Below are 19,807 nucleotides of genomic sequence, written 5' to 3'. Positions count from 1 at the left end.
CACAGAGGACCAGCTGCCCCTTGGTTTCCCCACCATAGACATGGGCCCTCAGTTGAAGGTGGTGGAGCGAACGCGCACCGCCACCATGCTGTGTGCCGCCAGTGGCAACCCCGACCCCGACATCTCCTGGTTCAAGGACTTCCTCCCCGTCAACACCACCAACAACAACGGACGCATTAAGCAGCTCAGATCAGGTACGGTTTCCACGTCGCCACTGGCATTTTCTTTTTTAAATCACGCAACAACAACAAAAAAAAAGACGTCAACCTGGGTTTCCTTCTCGTTACTTTTCGTTTAGTTCCCTCTGATCTTCAACTTCCCCTCTGTGGTCCCCTTTGTTCTTCTTGTCCTCTTCTGGCTACTTTTAACATGTTCTTTTGCTTGGGTTTTGTAGGTAATGGCATTGTTTCTCTACTAGTTCCTCTATTGCTCTACTCTCTGTGTGTGCCCCGGTGTGTGCTGTCTGTATAGCGTCCTGTGTGTCTCCCCTCGTCCTCCAGTGTTGTTGTCATGAGCTTTCGGGTTTCGTCCCCCGCGTCTTTGTTGGCTTCTGTCCCTGACTTCCTCATTGCTCACTGCTGTGACTGTTTACAATGGGTTCAGTTGTTGTTTATTTATTTTTTATTTAACTTTTTTTCCCTCTCTCTGAGTTGATTCCTTTTCCGCTGCTTCCATGCAGTGATTTTGACAGATGCATTCTCTTCATTACTTATGACACTTTTTGTGTTTTGTTTTACTCAGCATTCGGTTTCATTCAGAATACCCATTAGTGTCAACAATCCAGTTAATTCTGGCTAAAATAGAGAATCTTGCAGAAAATGAAAAGGGCATGAATAGAATAAAAACAAAAAACAGGAACTTTTATTTTATTCACCATTCTTTCTGAATTTATTTGTATTCTTTTCTGGATATTCTAATTTCATAGGAGGGATCATTGGCCTTTCAAAATGACATTGACACGGTTTGAGAACTATCCATAGATCAAGGCTACGTTAAACTGGAACATCGTTCTGGACACTAACTAGCCACAGTAGTGTGTAAAACCGCATAAAGCTTCCCCTGACCGCTTTAATAATTTGAATCCACAAACCCTGCTTCTTTCTGTGTAGACTCCAGCTTTTGCTTCTATTTGCCTGTGGCCTGCCCTAATATACCCATTTTTAATCCCCTGAATATTCCTAGTTTTACGTTAGTATTCTCACGGCAATAGAATATTAGTTCTAATTTCCAAATAATGCTACTAAAATCTGAGCTTTACAGCCTTGTGTACCAGCTAGTAGCAAGCTGTTGACCCTACTACAGCTAAAATGTAGTCTTCTATATGTTTGACCACCTGTGTTCTCAGATTTCACAGTTGTCCTGTGTTATATCGTCTTGTTAACATCACGTTTGCCTTGTTTTCAACAGAAATGTGTAGAATTAACCCGCTATATTTTTTCAATGTGCGACTATGATTCACATAGAGTTGGCAAATCATTAATAAAAGCTTGTCACTAAACTTACGGAATATAATCATACTCTTATGCTGTCTTTCTTCTCTCCGTATTTTTAAATTCACAGAATCCTTTGGTAAGTGCTTAGTTCTGAAGCACACAACACCCCCCCACTAATGTTCATGTTTCCAACAACTATTAAAATGCATGGCATGCATTTTACTAACAGTCAGTGTAGTCACAGAGGTACCGTTAGGTGAACACATAAACACAAACACACGCACACTCTCCCCCTTCACCCCACAGTGTCAGCCAGAGAGTTCACATCATCACAAAAAAAAAACTTATAGCGTAGCAGATCACATGACCTGAGTTGAACTGTGTAGGTACTTCTGTGTCTCTGTTATACTCACTCCACTGACCCACTTAATCCTTTAACACCAGCACTGTACACTTGTATGTGTTAGATGTCTTTTTGAGGAACAAAATGTTTTTAGGGAGGTGACTGCAACTTCTCAGAGCTCAGGTCAAGCAAAACAAAAAGGGTTCCAGGTCTCTTAAAACGAGTCCGCTCTCCCTCTTCATTATGCAAGGTGCTGAGAGTCTTTCTCCTCAGTAGATGCTCCTCAGACGCCATTGCCACTTCCAAAATGGCACCTCTTACCCCGTGGCACACCACTGTACAAGTTCTTCTCTCTGAACCTATGATTTTCCTATGATGAATCCTGTCTTTTTTTCTTCTTCTCTTTTTTTTTGTGCCAATAAGAGTACAGAAAAGTTCTCCCTCTCTTTCTCTCTCTCCTTTCTCTTTCCTCTAGTACTCCTCTATTTACGTGCCCTGTTAAATCTAATTTGATTCTTCTTCCAAAGCCCCCAGCCTCTATCTTCTCGTACTAATGCTTCTTCTTTCTAATCTTATTTGCATTCATATTATCCACCCAGGTGGTACACCAATAAGAGGTAAGAGTGCTGAACTGATGTTCACAGAATGAAAATAAAACAAATTCATTCTTGCTGTCAACCCATCCATTCACTTGAATCGCCTCCATTTTTGTCCTGTTTACCAAACTCCAAATCCCATTCCCTTCATACAGACCTTTTTTTCCTTCTTATTTGTCCTGTTTCGTTGACTAAATTTATACTCCATTTTTATGTCTATGCTTTATTTACGCCTTTGTATTTTTGGTTTTGAGAGCCTCTTCAACTCAGTTGCGATATGCTTGCTCTGGCTCCAAATAAGCATATCCAATGACAATTATTTTTTTGAACTCTATTTTTTCGTTCATTTTCGTTTTACTTTTGGCCATATAGCGAATCATGTGTCCCTCTTTTTGTCCAACTAAAACAACCAAGCATTTTTTTTCCCCTTAGCTGTTCTTGTTCAGCACTAAAACATTACGCACAGATGCTGTGGAATCACGCAGGCATGCTGAAGACAACATCCCTCTGCTTTTTTTTCTCCCAAAGAATTCTTTCTATCTTTGCAAAAAAAAAAAACCTTTTTGTTTTTGTTTTTAATTTCTTCTATTTGCTTTCCTCTCCTGTACCTTCTATAAAAAAGCCCAAACAACTACTTTTTTGATAAAGTTTCTGCGGTGCTTTTTTTCTCTTTCACCTATTTTTCTTACTTTTGTACTGGGTTTGAAGGATATTTTACTTTTTGACTTTTTTTTTTCTTCAGGGTTTGAGGGAAGGCAAACGGTAGAGCGTGGCGAGGACCTGATTGCCTCATTTTTGCCGTGTGACGTGGAGGTGGAGAGTTTGTTGATGCATAAAAGCCCTTTTTCCCCGGGTTAATGTGACACCACACTGCTGATCCCATTGGTGGATTTTTATGGGTGTCTTTTGTTAGCTTTCACAAGCTAAAGCAGTGGTTGGTTGCCTTCTTGTTGGCTCAGGCCGCCATTTTGAATTTTGTCTTCTAATACAATTGCATTTTATTTTTCAGCTAAGGGTTGTCAGAAGGTTGTAAGTTGTGCCGACATACATTTCTTGCTATTTGGGAAGATTTGCATGTCAAAACTTTTGTTACAGAGGGTTATATAATGGTTTCGCCTAATAAATCACTTTGCAGAATATTTTTTCGCATAGATGAGCAGCATTTTTCAATTTTTTTTTAATGCGCTGCATTTTTTTTAAAGTAACTTCACCTAGTTGAAGTCCCAAATTATCACGTTAGATGAATATTTACTTGATCTGTGATTGAATATGCTAAAATTCATACCTAAATTTCTTTTTTTCCAAATGTCCTCCCTTGTTATGCTGCTTTTGTATACTGTAAACCTCTTTTGTTTAATCCATGCTTCCCTGAAGCAGTATCACTCATCCCCATATTGACCAGTCCAGTGACATGTTGTATATTGTAGGGCTTGCCCGTATGAAATTATTTCTTTATTTTTTACATTGGCTTAAAGATGAGTGCCTTCTTAGACCCTAAAATATGTATTCGGGCTGTTTTCTCTCCTGAAGCCATCAAAAAGGTAAACATAAAATAGACAAGCACAAGAGCTTATGAGATTTTCCCTTGGTTGGTTGTATGTTCTTCCCCTTATTATTACTATAGACCTTTTCACAGGAACATTATTGATGCAGCGATGCCTTTGTACTATTCAAAGCAATCCCTAATTTATGTTAGTTCACCATGAGGCTTTATATAGCCTTAACTTACTGTATATATCTGGCTGTCGTACTGAGGGCCTAACTGTTGACATACTAGAGCTTTTCCGGACATGTTGTGCATTTATATGAACGATGTAGTTTATTGTTGCAGAAACAAACATCTGTAGCAACAGAGAGACATTTCAAAACCACAATCTAACTAGTGATTAGCAAACCGTGACAGGTGACCCGCACAACGTCCTTAAAAGTGTCCAACTGCAGCGAGAAATATGTTGGCCCCTCCGCTTAAAAGCCAGGTTTTTCTTTTGTTTTTTCTTACTATGGATATGATTCAGAATGGCAGAGGTTTAACCAGTCCACTCTTTTATTCCCATCCAGGGGCCCTCCAGATTGAGCAGAGCGAGGAGGCGGACCAGGGGAAGTACGAGTGCGTCGCCACCAACAACGATGGAACCCGCTACTCCGCCGCAGCCAATCTATACGTCAGAGGTAGGGAATGATCTGAAACAACTAGTGGCACTCCACGCCAACGCAATATATTATGCTCCTTGGAAAAAAGAAAAAAAAAAAAACACACACACACACACACACACACACACACACACACACACACACACACACACACACACACACACACACACACACACACACACACACACACACACACACACACACACAAAAAAGACCTTTAAATCATACTGTTGCTTTGATGAAATGAGGTAACGATGTTGAATCATAAAAGCAAAAAAATGCTGATAAAAAAGCTTGAGTTGCCAAAGCAGTCTAAAAGCGTCCACATTCCATGAGGTCATTGTAAGTATGCTGCTTTTCTTGCACTTAAAACCTACCTGCATTGATTTGAACCCAACGTGCTCTGTTGTGTTACTGGGTTTGTTTCCTTGGATTCTCCTAATTGTAACCTCGATGACTTGACTGCTTGCCGTGTTTACCTTTTGTACTAATCACCTATCAGTCTCCTGACTGTGTCGGAGGGGCAGCGGAAATAAATAAATGACGCGCCCCCCCCTCTCCCCATCACCAGTTCCAATTCTTTCCCCAGCGGTGAAAATATCCTCTCTGATGCCCTTGTTGTCTCTCCTAATGTCTTTTTTGGGGTTTTCTTTCTTTCTTTTTCTGCCTATTAGGCAACATTGGAAGGACACATTTCAACTCTTTCTGTCAAAGTTAAAGTTAAAATATATTTCCACTTGAACTGTATTTTATTAGTTTATTAGTTTATGTGTACTGCACTAACAGTTGTGTAGCACTTCCACTGTTACTTCTCCATACTACACGATATTTATTAGCTATTGTGTACAGTACATTCATAGCCAGCATATTAGTTATTCCATATAAACTTTTACACTAGGATTTGCAATGCTGTTCAGTTTTATGGTTAGCATTTATAGTCTCCAGTGAATAACCAATAAATGCAGCTTAACAATTAGACATCATACAAATTACTGTCTGCTTAAAATGATAATCATCAGCCATTATTAATAAACATTGTAAAAGACACTCATTAACTATATAGCTTAGTGTTCAAATTAATTTAAGCTAACCACATAACTGGAACAGGATTGATTTGTTCAAAACTAAATATTCTCTGTGGTTAAACTGTTTAAGTGCGAGTTTTGTTTCAGTTCTCCCGCGGTGCCAGGGAGATAAAAATTATTCCTAATCGCTTTTGAGACAGAAGGTCCTTCGAATTGTTTTCAAGTAGCATTTGAACACCTTGAACATGGCCTTTTTACTCTCTCTGTGTTCCCTTGTTTTTCTCCTTTCCTCGTTTCATTTTGTTCTGCATCAAAACCCCTACATCCCTCAGAACTACGAGAAGGTTGGTGTGTTTTTAACTTTTTAACCATGTCACAAAAGAAACGAGATGTTGAACGTTCATTCTGTTTGCCACATAAAAGAAAAGAAAAGAAAAAAGAATCATCACAAGTCATGAAGAATTCAAATGAAATAACTTTGGCTGCATTTCAGTGACCTTTTTTTATTTATTTTTTCTCCATTGTCTGTTAACATATATATTTTTTTATATTTCTACTGATTGCTGTATACTACTGTTGTACATCCGGTGTGTCCATCATGAATGCCCCCATCATCGCCAGACTGCTTGACTGCCCAGAAATGTGATGCATGTTTACATAAGGATAACTTTGCATTGTTGGGGGTTTGGTGGGAGGGACAGTCAGACAGACAGACAGACAGACAGACAGACAGACATATTTGCATCTTTTGGAGGCGCTGTTTGCATGGCCACCTGTTCTATCTCCCTACTCTGTCCCCAACCACACACCCTCTTGTGTCAGTGTTCCTGCTTGGTTGTGCTGTAACAAAAAAGAATAAGTATGACATGTAGGTGTAGGGCTACCTTATGTATTTGATGATAATGGGCAGCTGAAAGCAAAAGCTCCCTTTGTCCATGGATGATTTCTAGAACTATAACCATTCCAATTCTAGAACTAGTTTTATTCTCTGCAGCCACTTAACCAGCACTAGTCTGCAAGTCTCCCTCTGTTGGTCTCACTTCTAAAGTCTTTCAGAGAAGAATCAGGTTAATCAATGAAGTTTGTTTTGATTGTCGATGAAGTCTTATAGCACTGTGCTGGAAAAACAAAACAAAAGACTCACCAGTGATTATGATTAAACATCCTCTGATGGGGAAATCATGAAAGACAAATGTGCTCTGAGAATTATCCGCAAGACTTGACAAATGTTAGTGATATTTAAATGAGGAGGATAACATTTTGTCTGCCGGGACCGTGACCCAAATGGATATCAATTAAATATTAAGCGAGTGAAAAGTTTTATTTAATAATGCAAGCGCTTCCTCTAGATTTGCCTCTTGGGAGAGGTGCAATCTGTTCGGCAGAACGTAACGTTCTTTCTGGAACGCTGGCAGCCAGGCGTCGTCAGGCGCCAACGTTATGATGTGGAGATGTGGAGATCGTTGCTGTCGGGCAGAAACCTTGTATCTCCATATTTCTACTTTATTTTTATTTTCTTTTTTTTTGTTGTAAATGGATGCCCTACTCTATTATAATACAGTCTCACACAAAAGCAGCAAAAATGGCTGATCTACAAGCTGCGACCCATTGTGATCTTGTAGATCTTTAAAGGGAAATAGTTAGGTCTGTCTGTGAGTTTTATAAATATTGAACCAATGAAATGTATTAACAAGAGCTTGTGACCAAATATTTACTACATATTGGATACATTTGAACACAGGTTCTTTTTATCCTTTTTTCACATTTCTTGAAAACTAACCATTTTGGATATATAAGGTTTCTGCCCAACAGCAAGGATATACAGTACACACACACACACACACACACACACACACACACACACACACACACACACACACACACACACACACACACACACACACGTGCGCATGCGCACGCAGCGTAAATGCTTATAAGTGGTCACAATAACTACAAATCAAAGAGGCCCTTGACAAAGCAGAAGCTATAAATAGAAGCGTTCAGACACTTCCTTATTAGTACCGTGAAAAACCTCTCATCCCAGCCGCCCGACGAACAGAAATACGGCATCGCCCAAATAATCCCCTCTGCCATCGACATGCCTTCAGCCTGCAGAAACACAGCATCCCCCAAATAATCCCCTCCGGCACTCTGGCATGCATTCAGCCTGCCAAGCTGATGCCCGCAGGAATTCATTTGAAGCGCTCGGAGCAGCAACACTGACTTCATTCCATTTATCGTCGTTGCCGGGTGAAAACCTTGTATGTCCAAAACCGTTCGTTTTGCATTTGTCATTTTAGAAATGATTTCAACTAGTGAAAACAGCCGATCTACAAGCGCACAACGCCTCGCACCGCGAGGCGTTGTGTGCTTGTAGATCTGCTGTTTTCACTACTTTTGTGCGACGGCCTTGCACGATGAAGCAGGGCTTTACTTTGCGAAAGAACGTACAAATTTGAAACTTGGAGATACGAGTTTTACACCCGACAGTCCTTCCCAGGAAAATATTAAAAAGCCATAATGGCTTGCCTCCTTCCTGCTTTCCTTATGTTCCTTATGTCCTCGCCCCTCTCACGTCGACACCACCTCATCCTCTAACGATGAGATTTGTATTTGAGTCCTTATTAGGCAAACCTGAATAGAGAGGGGTTTGTTTCTTCTTTTATTTTTACCCTTCTTTTGTGTCCTGTCACCAAATTATTGACTCCTTGTCCTGTTATGATGTTGCATTCCTACGAAACGGTCCCATTATGTTTTGGTTTTGTCCCCCCTCATCTATCATTTCCAGTGTTGTTTACATCGTTGACAGCCAGTGGCGCTCTCTGACCCTCCTTTTACCTTATGTTTGTTAACTTTGTGTAACTTTTTTTTCCCCCTTGTGCTTGTGTTCCTATTTATTTAGCTCCTGTACACTGAACAATCCCCAGTGTTAATTTAACTCAAGAGAGTGTACACATTGACGGAACCGTACGAGTTAGAGTAACACTGAGGATTTTCCAGTGCTACTGCTAGCCTCCCTCATTGATTATCTATCATGGTCGCCCCGGGATGTTGGCTATGTTCTTTTGTGCATGAGGTTGCGCCCCCCCACCACCTCCAAGGCTTTGAATCCATCCATGTGCATTATGGATGTTAATGTTATTTTGTGTTACCCTTTTTCTCTTATCACAGGCTATTGGCTGCATACTGTATGTTCATTTTGATTTCATATCTTTAACCACATGAACCCTTAGCGTGCCTACTCCGGGCCTTCGTAATTGGTGGACACTCTGCAAAAATAGGCTAAGATTCTGTGAAAATAGGTGAATAATCTGTGAAAATAAACCAACTACAAGCTGACCAGGTAAAAGGTGTATATGGTTTAAGTGGTTAAAGAACATTGTGGTAGGCTGCTATATAATTTCTTATGGTTGAATCTGATGAACAGAGCTCTTCTAAGCGCTCCCCTTGTCAGGATTATCCACTGTATGTACTGTACTATGTGGGATGTGAAAACGTGCGTCGGCACATTAATTCACATCAGGTGGAAGTGCGCAGCATTGACTAATATGCACGCGACTCGGAAATGCTGTGGACTCTCCAGTACCCTTTTGTGATGTTCTATTTCTCTGTGCCGATGGTGATGACACAGAAACATGTGCATGGTGTTTCTGTCTGTGCTGTTTCACCAGCGAGATATGTAGGCCTTTGAGAAATAATTTACCACATTTCTTTTGTACCCTTCCATACTATTCCAATGTACCCATGTATGCACCAGTTTTTCATTATCTACGCTAAGGATAAATACTGATTACCAATGTCTTTGCTGTGTAGAATATGAGTTTTAGAGTTTATTTACAATATTTGCTTCATTAAAGAAAAAGAAAAAAAAAACATTATCTTTTATCATTACTTTGTGGCCATTTTGGGACAGTCTACACCCATTCTCTTGGATCTTTTATTCTCAAACCCCCCTTTTTCTTCCAACAGTGCGTCGAGTGCCCCCTAGATTCTCCATCCCGCCCACGGACAACGAGATCATGCCGGGCGGCAGCGTCAACATCACGTGCGTGGCGGTGGGCTCTCCCATGCCGTACGTGAAGTGGATGCTCGGAGCGGAGGACCTGACGCCCGAGGACGACATGCCCATCGGGCGAAACGTTCTGGAGCTCACCGACGTCCGGCAGTCGGCCAACTACACCTGCGTGGCCATGTCCACCCTGGGGGTGATAGAGGCCGTGGCTCAGATCACCGTCAAAGGTATGCATGGCCGAGATGATGGCACTGCTTCAAACGTATGTGCTGCTGGGTTTACCAATCTTTTTTGAGCTTGAGACTCAAAGGAGGATTTTGTTTCTCCATAGCAGAAGGTCTCCCCTTAACTTTGACAGTGTACAAATGGAACCAAATGGACCTGTTAGGGTCCATTTGGTTCCATTTGTACACTGTCAAAGTTACAGACTTGTAAGGGTTAATTTAGACCCCCATAAAGGAAACGCGCCCCCAAAATCCACTTTGAGAACCACTGCTCCACAGGACCCAAACTTACAAAAAGATTTACTGGCACTATGTTTGTGAAACATTGTGAAGAAATGCATGTTTTAACTGCACGGTCTTCGAAATATTTCCAATGACAAACAAATGAACAAATAGAAAAAATAAAATAAAAAATCTACTGGGGATCTGCTGCCAATGCTGTAAAAAGAAAGCAGAAGGGTAAAGTTATTTACCTCCCCCTGCTGTGATAAGTCATCTACAGGGGGTTCCTTAGAGCTACGGACAAGCCCTGGCACCAGCCGCAGATGACAGATAGAGAATAATAGTGAAGTGCTTATCTCCCAGCTTGAGAATGCTACAACCGAGCCACAGCCCCACCATTTCAGTTAGAGACAGAGATGTGTGTGTGTTTGCACGTGTGTGTGTGTTGGGGGGACGGGGACAGGGGGGACGCAGTGGGCATTGTTTGGTGCTCACTGTAGGAGAGCTACTTATCTGGGTGTAATCATATCTATAGCAGCGGCATACCAGAAAGATATCCCAGATTGGTGCCTGCCCCCCCCCCCCCCCCCCCCCCCCCCCCCGTTGTAGAGGGAGTCACGCACACACGCTCAGCTTTTGTTTTGTTTTTTCCCATAGACATAACAGAGAGATATTAGTCACAATATAACAGCGCCTGGCAGCTATCTCCCCCAGTAGAGCGCTTCACATGGCATATAAAGACAATCTATTGCCCTGATATCTTTCGCTGTGTGCCACTGGTGTGGCGGAATTAAAGCAATAAATTTACCTGCTAAATTATTTAAGTGGTAAACAGTGGGAGTACCCACAGATTAACGGTAGCACAGCAGCGCTGGATATTGTTGGCCCTTTCCCGGCTCTTTTGGTGAAATTCAGAAACCGAATTCCATTCTACCCTTTACTGAAAGAAACATTGTTTAGATTTTTTTTGTTGTTTTAATTAATTTAATTCATTTTTATTTAATTATCTTAATGTGTTCTCAGTACACTCTTAACACATTCAATGCCCAATTTATTAGATTGTTTTTTGCTCGCTCCGTTCCGTGATTTGTTTTGTCTCTCCGCATCACAGTCTGCAAATAATTCAGTTGACTCGTATTTCTGAACGTCAGTTGTGAAATTGGCGACGTCATTGCTGATTGGATGTTGTTCCAACGAATCAGAGGAGGGTTAGGGTAGATACGTCATCAGCCAGCCAATACACACTGGTGTATTTGTCCCGCCCCGCACCACAGACCAATCGGAAGCCGTGGTGGTGTTCCAGCCGCTTGGAGATACGAGGCTTTCCAGACTGTGATGTGGAGAGTCAAAACAAATTGCGGAACGGAACGGAACGAGCAGGCTGGCACCCAGGCTACACAGAATGTGAAAATATTCCTTGTCTGGTCACGACCGTCTATGTGAAACCTAGAGCCGTGTAACTGCGGCATGCTCCAAACCCCCTCCCCCATACACACACGCATTAGTGCATTCACGCTCATTAATTGTGATCTCGATGTTATCCCAGCGTTGCCAAAGGCACCCGGCACGCCCGTGGTGACGGAGCGCACGGCCACCAGCATAACGCTGACGTGGGACTCCGGCAACCCCGAGCCCGTGTCCTACTACATCATCCAGCACAAGTCCAAGTACTCGGAGGACATGTACAAGGAGATCGACGGCGTGGCCACCACCCGCTACAGCGTGGGAGGCCTCAGCCCGTACTCGGACTACGAGTTCCGTGTGGTGGCGGTGAACAACATCGGCCGCGGGCCGCCCAGCGAGAGCATCGAGGCCAAGACGGCGGAGCAGGCGCCCAGCACGGCGCCGCGGCAGGTCAGCATCGTTGTAAAGTAACTAAGTACATATACTTAAAGATGGGGTGCCATGATTTTTTCCCCCCTAAAACATGATGATCGGGTATTATGATTATACCTGGAGGAAGATTTTCCTTCCCAAAAAGTCTACAGAAAGTGTTAAAATGATGTCTTTATGTGGCCACACCCACCAGTTCATTAAGTATGCCTGGTTGTCAGGTGGGTGGAGACCAAGCTGAAGTTAGCCACACCCACAGTGTTGGGTGTATGGTAAAAGGGGAGGGGCTGATGTATGATGTCATTAACTCGTACAAAACTATGGCACCAACTCTTTAACCCTTTCAGTGCCCAGAATCACCACTAGAGGGCGCCCAATGGCCATAGAATCCACCATAGACATATGCTGTATATGCACAAGCCCTGCGCAGCCATGATGCGCCTGAACACTTTCCTTTGTGCATGAACAGGAACAGAATGAAGTTAGCTTGAAGTTAGCTATTGGCTACCAAGCATTTTAGAAGCCCTATTTTCGGCGATTTAGCGTAACCTTGCACACCTCATAGATATGCATGGAACAGAGAAAATGAGCTCTAAAGATCCTGGATTGCATTGGAGTGGATGGCAAATATCGGCGGCGCGACGCTCTTGCGGGCCGTGTAAACAGATGACGGCCGGCGGCCCGGCTCGAAAATTAAAAAAGAAAAAGAAAAAATGTTTTCCCGAACTAGTTCGGGATTGGCACCCTGGACGTTAATACGGTCCAAACTATCCCGAACTAGTTAAGTACTGTACTTAAGTACAGTTTGAGGTACTTTTACTTTACTGGAGTGTTTCCAATTTTCAGTACTTTTACTTCTGCTCCACTACATCTTTGAGGAAAATATTGAACTTTTGCTCCACTACAATAATTTGAAAACTTTAGTTGCTAGCAGTTACTTTGTAGATTTTGATTATTATTACAAAACATACACTAACCACTTCAGCCCCATATACTTTTTAGCCATTTGAAAATAGCCGATCTACAAGCTCACAATGCGTCGCGATGAGAAACATTGTGAGCTTGTAGATCTGCTATTTTCAAAAGATTTGAAAACTTGAAATGGGACATTGTGCACAATGAGTACTTTCTACTTTTGGTACTTTGAGTGCATTTGGATACCAATACTTTTGTTCCGGACTTCTACCTGCAACAGAGCACTTCTACATTGCAGTGTTGATACTTTTGCTCATTTAAAACACGCGAGTACTTTTTTTTTTCACCGCCGCTGCAGGTCAGGGGCCGCATGATGAGCGCCACCACGGCCGTCATCCACTGGGACGAGCCGGAGGAGGCCAACGGGCAGATCATGGGCTACCGCGTCTACTACACCATGGACTCCAACCAGCACGTCAACCTCTGGGAGAAGCAGATCGTCCGAGGGGCCAACTTCCTCACCATCCAGGGCCTCATCCCCAACAAGACCTACTACATCAAGGTGTTGGCCTACACCTCGGTGGGCGACGGACCTCTCTCGCCTGACCTCCAGATCATCGCCAAGACCGGAGGTGAGAGCCTGTTTATTGCTTTGTTGTCGTTGAATTTTATGCCTTTATTGATAGGACAGTAGACTGATAGGAAATGGGGAGTGACACGTAGCAAAGGTCGTCGGGATCGGGACTCGAACCCGCGGAATTATGTCAGGCATCAGAGCCTATGTGTTATGCGCCTGGACCGGGAGGCCAGCGGGCGCCCCTATTGTGCCAATTCAGACAGAGGCGAACGTACAGCGGAAATAGCAGAACTAGATTGCCTAATTTTTGCCAAAGAGATTTGGTGTGGAGTGGATTATGTGGATAATGACGTGCTGCACCTGATTAGGTTGAACAAGTTAACAATTTCACGTTTATTGATTGATTTAAGACTTTATTAGAAGTTTGCATAGGAAAAGGTACAGTTTCATGACGGTACAGTTCACTGGTACAAGGTCTATTAGTTTCTGCATTTGAACAATCAATCAAAAGGTACATTTTCTAAGGCCACTTGTTTAAGAAGTGGAAATTCAATTAAAGAAATGTCCTTGCAATCACTCAATTAGGCCTCCTCATTGTTGACTGCAGAAAAAAAAGGGTTTCTTCTTTATCAGTAAGTAACACTACTTGTGTTGCTTAATTCTTGTGGGAAATTCACAGATTGCATGCTCACACAATTCAGTCTGAGCTCTCCCTGTAATCCGTCTGGCATTTAGTGCTTTCTTTTCTTATTGCATTTCAAATGACCAGCAAATGCGAGTGCAAATGGCCATTTGAAATAATACTGTATATAGTGGCAATAGTTATAGGCTTTAGTGTGTGTACGGTTGTAATATAATGAATAATGCAAGATATAGAGAGTAAAGAGTCTCTGGCTCTGTGTTCTACTTGTGTTCCAGTTCCCTCTCAGCCAACCGACTTCAGAGGAGAAGCCAAATCAGAAACCAGTATCTTGCTCTCATGGGTGGCCCCAGCACAGACTGGACAGGACAATCAAATCATAGGATATGAACTCTTGTACAAGAAGGGAGACGACAAGGAAGAGGTAACTATTTATTTAAGCATAGTGACTGTGTTTATATCATATTTATTTTATTCCCTTGACAACACTGGTAAAAAAAAAGACAGAAAATGGGCAGAAAATAGTTTTTAAAATAGCCATTGTTTGTGGCTTTGAGTGCCAGATAAGTGGGTTTCGCCACATAAGAACAATTCTTGCTCGCCAAGTCAATCAATCTTTTGAGTACTTACAGGCAGTTGACGCAACCCCTCTGGCAACATCGTTTGTGTAAAATCTGCAGTGTTCGTTTAAACATGAGTGTAAAAACTCACCCGAATCTGGCACAAACTAAATAAACATAAGAAATGTCCCGAACAGATCTACAATAGGCCCTTTCACTCATGTCGAGGTTGATATCTTTAAACTGTTGTGTTATATGCATTTCGTTGTGAATCTTTGTTCACAGAAACGCATCAGTTTCGAGCCCACCACCACCTACCTATTGAAGGACTTGAAGCCTTTCACTACTTATACTTTCCAGCTCGCTGCACGCAGTAAACATGGAGTGGGAGCTTACACCAACGACATCTCTGCAGAAACCCCCCAAACACGTAGGTCCTCTTCTTTATCTAAGTTCTAGCTTTATACAGCTGGCACAAAAAAGGGTAGACAAAATAAACAGTGTGGGGGGAGGGGGACGAAACAAATGCCCGCCTTTTCAAATGCATTCCTACTGTAATTCCCTCACACACTATGTGCTGCTATACAAAAAAATAACATAAAAAGATTGAAACAAAGGGACGGGTGCATTTGAAAATTGAGCATTTTTTGTATATTTGGTTTAGCAATTACGTTTTTTTCTAAGTCCAGCTGACCATGCAGTATTGACTTTGAAAAGGTTGCATGGGCAGTGTATACACGGAGGCTTTCCTGTGAAGTCAGGTGGCAAGGTTACAGAATCATCTCCTCCTCCACCACCTTTGTTGTGCAAAAACATTCTTGGCTGAAGCCAATAATGGAGCCTTGAATTATTCATATGAATCCCCATCTCCGCTTTATCCAACTGTCCGTCTTTTGATTAACAAGAAGGGCAAGTTTGGTCTATAGGAAACCTTGTCTCCTGACATCAGACGTCAGCCAAAATGGAGAATTAGCATATTGAGACTGAGCTTTCTATGCGGCTGAACACGGCCACTAAACACTTATGTCGAGGTCAAAGGGGTTTTCCATTTCCTTAATGGGGGGATTGACATTAGTCCTTTGAACCACTTTGTAAATCATTAAAATTTGTGATTGTGGAATAAATAAAATGCCGTAGAAAGCTCAAAGCAAGTATTGTCTTTGAAATTAGGGAAATTCCCACCCAGCAGACCTCAGGTTTATCAAACATGGAAACTGGCAAATTGCAAAATTGAGTGGGATTAAGAGATGAAAGCGGATACATTACATTTATCTTGTTCTCATCTCTCTGAAGTGGATTCGCTTCGAATCATTACTGTAACCGTATATGGTTGTTTGTTGCACGTCTTAAGTAAATCTGAGGTCTCTGAAAGACGCCGTAGGTAGGTATACAAGAACAGAAGTTCACATTTTGCCCAGATGTATGTTCAGAGGTAAATTAAATAAATAAAAAACAAGAAAATCTAAGTGTTTGCATGCCAAAGTTGTCAAAATGGAATAAATCAGTCATGTCTCCTTGGGAAGTTCTCTGTACAATCAGGCTTTTACCACAAACCAACAGGCTTCGGAAAGGTTGGTGACCAATACAACATTTTCTTCTTTGAACTAGTTGATACATCAACCTTTATGTTTTTGGATTGATGGTAACTGCTTGCCAAATTCATCATAATTATTATTATTATTAACCAGTTTAATGTTGAACAGTACTGGTTTATCGCAGTCTTTAGTCCGATAATGTGCTAGGGTGTGTTTTTTTGTTTTGTTTTTTCAAAAGGTAGGTTACATAATGTCAAGCTGTCCATGGCTCATATCACCCCCATCCATTCATACATCATCGGTGTTCTTGATTTTGTGTGGTTTCCTCTTTATTTGTGATTATTTCATTGACTTCAAATACCATTTTTGTCCACATAAGTCCCTGTGCTTTGTCCTTATTTTGTGTTATTTTTTATTTCTCCTTTTTCCCTCCCTTCCTTTGTTTGGTCATGTCTACCACCCATCATCCCAATCAAAACCAACACTGTGAAAACTCCCTTAAAACACAATCCCAACTCCACGAATGACCCGATCGAACAAACAAACAAACAAAAACAACCCTTGCTGCCCCAAAAACCCAACGCCCGATCAGTGCCATCAGGCCCGCCTCAGGATGTCAGGTGCCATAGCCCCAGCTCAACCACTATTCTGGTAAGTTGGCGGCCGCCCCCCACGGAGTTACAAAACGGAATCATAACCAAGTACACAGTGCAGTACGCCGTCACCGAAGGGGAGGACACGACCACTCAGCAAGTCTTCGACATCCCTCCGGAAAACTCCCAGTACCTTTTGGAAAACTTGGAAAAATGGACAGAATACCGCGTGACTGTCACTGCTCACACAGATGTTGGGGAAGGACCAGAGAGCTTGGAACAGCTCGTCCGCACAGAGGAGGATGGTATGTGTTCGACGCAAGCACTGCCCCCCACCCCCCCTCGCTGCAAATCCAGCGCACCCTTCTAAAACTTCCCCCTTCTAACACTTACCTCCTCCTTTTCTGCCACTCACAATCTACAATCTTCTTCTTCTTCTTCTTCTTTTATAACCCCTCTGCCTCTACCTGCTTCTAATAAGACTGGCCACGTTTTTTAGCCCACTTTTACTAACCTGGACTATGCTTTATTTTTGTATTTTTGTTTTTTATAAAGAAACTGTGACTCACTTTTTGAAAGCCTTTTTCTTGCGTTTTTTTAAATAATCCATTTCAACACATTGGCATTTTTGACCTGCACCGAAGCACAACAGGCCTCTGACTTCCTGTCCCAACTGTCATTCTTCTTTTAACTATCAAATTTTGTCTGCAAACCTTTTGAATAATGCATTTTATTCACCGTGGCCACTTTTTTCTGCTTATTTTCTTTTTGACAAAGAGCATCACTCTGGACAGTGGGAATGACATAACGTGGAAGGAATTTTTTGAAGGCCATTTTTAAATATTTTTTTCCTCTGCATTATGATAGAATACAATCATTTTTATCCATTTTTCCCCGCCACATAGCCAAAACTCTTGCTGTGCTTCAAAACATTTGAAGCGCCAATTTTTGGCTTCCCTTTTCTATTTTGATGAAATACATTTTTATGTTTTTGTTTTTAAATCCTCTCTTCCCATGTCAATGGTCAGACCTGTTTTTTTTGGCGTTGTTTTTCTTCTTCCTTGCCATTGTTGAAAGATTGGTGTCATACAGTGCTTATTGCAGTCTGCCAGCACTTTTGTAGATTTTTCTTCTTCTTTTTTAACCCCCTTACCTCAGCGTTTTGCTCTGGATTTGGCCAGGAATAAAAAAAAAAAAGGAAAGAGAAGAAGGGGGTTCACTATAATGTTGACCTTTTTCCCCTCTTATTCCATGATGTCCCCATCCAGTTCCCAGCGGGCCACCTCGTAAAGTTGAGGTGGAGGCTGTCAACTCCTCGTCAATTAAAGTCATCTGGCGCTCGCCGGTGCCCACCAAGCAGCACGGTCAGATACGAGGGTACCAGGTGCACTATGTCAGGATGGTTAATGGGGAGCCCATGGGACAGCCAGTCATCAAGGACACCTTGATCGATGAGGCCCAGGTAAAGCACCCGCCCCAGCCAGCCCTACCTCTCTCTATCTATCTCTATCTCTATCTCTGTCTCTATCTATGTCTCTCGCTCTCGCTCTCTCTCTCTCTCTCTCTCTCTCTCTCTCTCTCTCTCTCTCTCTCTCTCTCTCTCTCTCTCACATACACAGCCACTCTGTCTTATCTCGCTTTCGTCTCTCACTCTCTGTGTCTGTAACCTTCACAAGTTCTCTGACGCAGAGAATACAACTGAAAGGAAGAGCCCAGCTAGCTACAGTACACCAGTGGTGGGAAAAATACTCAAATTTACTCAAGTAAAAGTATCAATGCTGCAATGTAGAAATACTCTTTTACAAGTAAAAAGTCCGGAAATTCAAAATGTACTTGAGTAAAAGTACGAAAGTATTGGCATCAAAATAAACTTAAAGTACCAAAAGTAAAAGTACAAAATTGTTCGGTAATAGCAGATCTACAAGCTCGTTGTGAGCTTGTAGATTGGCTATTTTCAAATAGCCTAGGTATAGAATAGGGCTAAAGTGGATTAATGTATGTTTTATAATATAATCATTTCTGCAAAGTAACTAGTAACTAAAGTTTTCAAATAAATGCAGTGGAGTAAAAGTACAATATTTGGATCCGAGATGTAGTGGAGTAGAAGTAAAAGTATTGGAAATGCTCAAGTAAAGTAAAAAATGCCTCAGAAGTGTACTTAAGTACAGTACTTCAGTAAGTGTACTTAGTTACTTTACACCACTGCAGTACACACTACACAGTCCAGCTGGGTGAGCCTGTGAAAACGTTAGATTACCGCCCATGCCATAATTGAGTTTTTCAATTATGGCAAAGTGCCTTTTGTTCTAAGGGTGGCACTCAAGGAAAGGCCATGGGGAGTCACCAAAATCAATAGGGTTAATCCTTGAGGGATCATGAACTGTAGGACTGTGCTCAGCACGTTTCATGGAAATCCGGCCATTTAGTGTAGAGATATTTTGTGTGCAATTTGGGAAATGTGGCCTGCGGTCGGCACTGGGATCACTTGAATTAGCTGGATTCGTCTTCTGGGGATTTTTGCTACTTTTGTATAGGGCAGTGGTTCTCAACCAGTGTTCTGGGGACCACCAGTGGTCCTTGAGGGGGTTCCAGGACAGGTGGTCCTCAGCTAAATGATGGAGAGTTGGTAACCGAATGGACCCTTACAGATCTGTAACTCTTGAGAGCGTAAAATGAAACCAAATGGACCCTTACCGTTTGGTTTCACGTTACGCTCTCAAGAGTTATATTATTGTTAAACATCTGCATTACTTAATTTACAAGAAATCTACACAATTAGTGCATGTAGAAGAATTGTTATTTTGATCAACATTTGCCTGTTATCTCTCCTATGGTACCACATCAATACAGCATGGAATTGTAGACACAATCTTATTCAACTATAACAAAATATTCTACTTTTAGGTTCTGAGAGGCTAAATCTCATCAAATGGTGGTCCGTGGCTCAAATGCTGAATAAATAATGGACCTTGATATGAAAAGGGTTGCAAACAACTGGTGTAGGGCCTTAGTTCACAAGAAAAACATAAAAAGTTGAAACATACAGTACAAGGTGTTGAATGTTACAAGGTTTCTGCCTGACAGAGATGATTTCCCATCTGGGACCAAAGTGTTGGGTGGACCGATGGACGGACTAGCCGTCATTGTG

General features: G+C 42.0%; 1 protein-coding gene across 4 annotated transcripts in view; it reads left to right on the top strand.

The window, feature by feature from the left end:
* Positions 1–19,807, top strand: part of LOC308297742 (receptor-type tyrosine-protein phosphatase delta) — a 221,035-nt gene that overhangs the window by 119,655 nt on the left and 81,573 nt on the right. For all 4 annotated transcript variants that reach the window (XM_080741304.1, XM_080741302.1, XM_080741303.1 and 1 more), the window contains exons 5-13: positions 6–194; positions 4,431–4,541; positions 9,518–9,787; positions 11,553–11,860; positions 13,113–13,386; positions 14,250–14,395; positions 14,817–14,961; positions 16,659–16,964; positions 17,928–18,121. In XM_080741304.1, the coding sequence (XP_080597430.1) occupies positions 6–194; positions 4,431–4,541; positions 9,518–9,787; positions 11,553–11,860; positions 13,113–13,386; positions 14,250–14,395; positions 14,817–14,961; positions 16,659–16,964; positions 17,928–18,121 (1,943 nt within the window). The remainder of the gene's footprint in view (positions 1–5; positions 195–4,430; positions 4,542–9,517; positions 9,788–11,552; positions 11,861–13,112; positions 13,387–14,249; positions 14,396–14,816; positions 14,962–16,658; positions 16,965–17,927; positions 18,122–19,807) is intronic.

The sequence above is a fragment of the Nannobrachium achirus genome (assembly GCF_963921795.1).
Source record: "Nannobrachium achirus genome assembly, chromosome: 14".
Classification (NCBI taxonomy): Eukaryota; Metazoa; Chordata; class Actinopteri; order Myctophiformes; family Myctophidae; genus Nannobrachium; species Nannobrachium achirus.
This window is presented reverse-complemented; position numbering and strand designations above follow the sequence as displayed.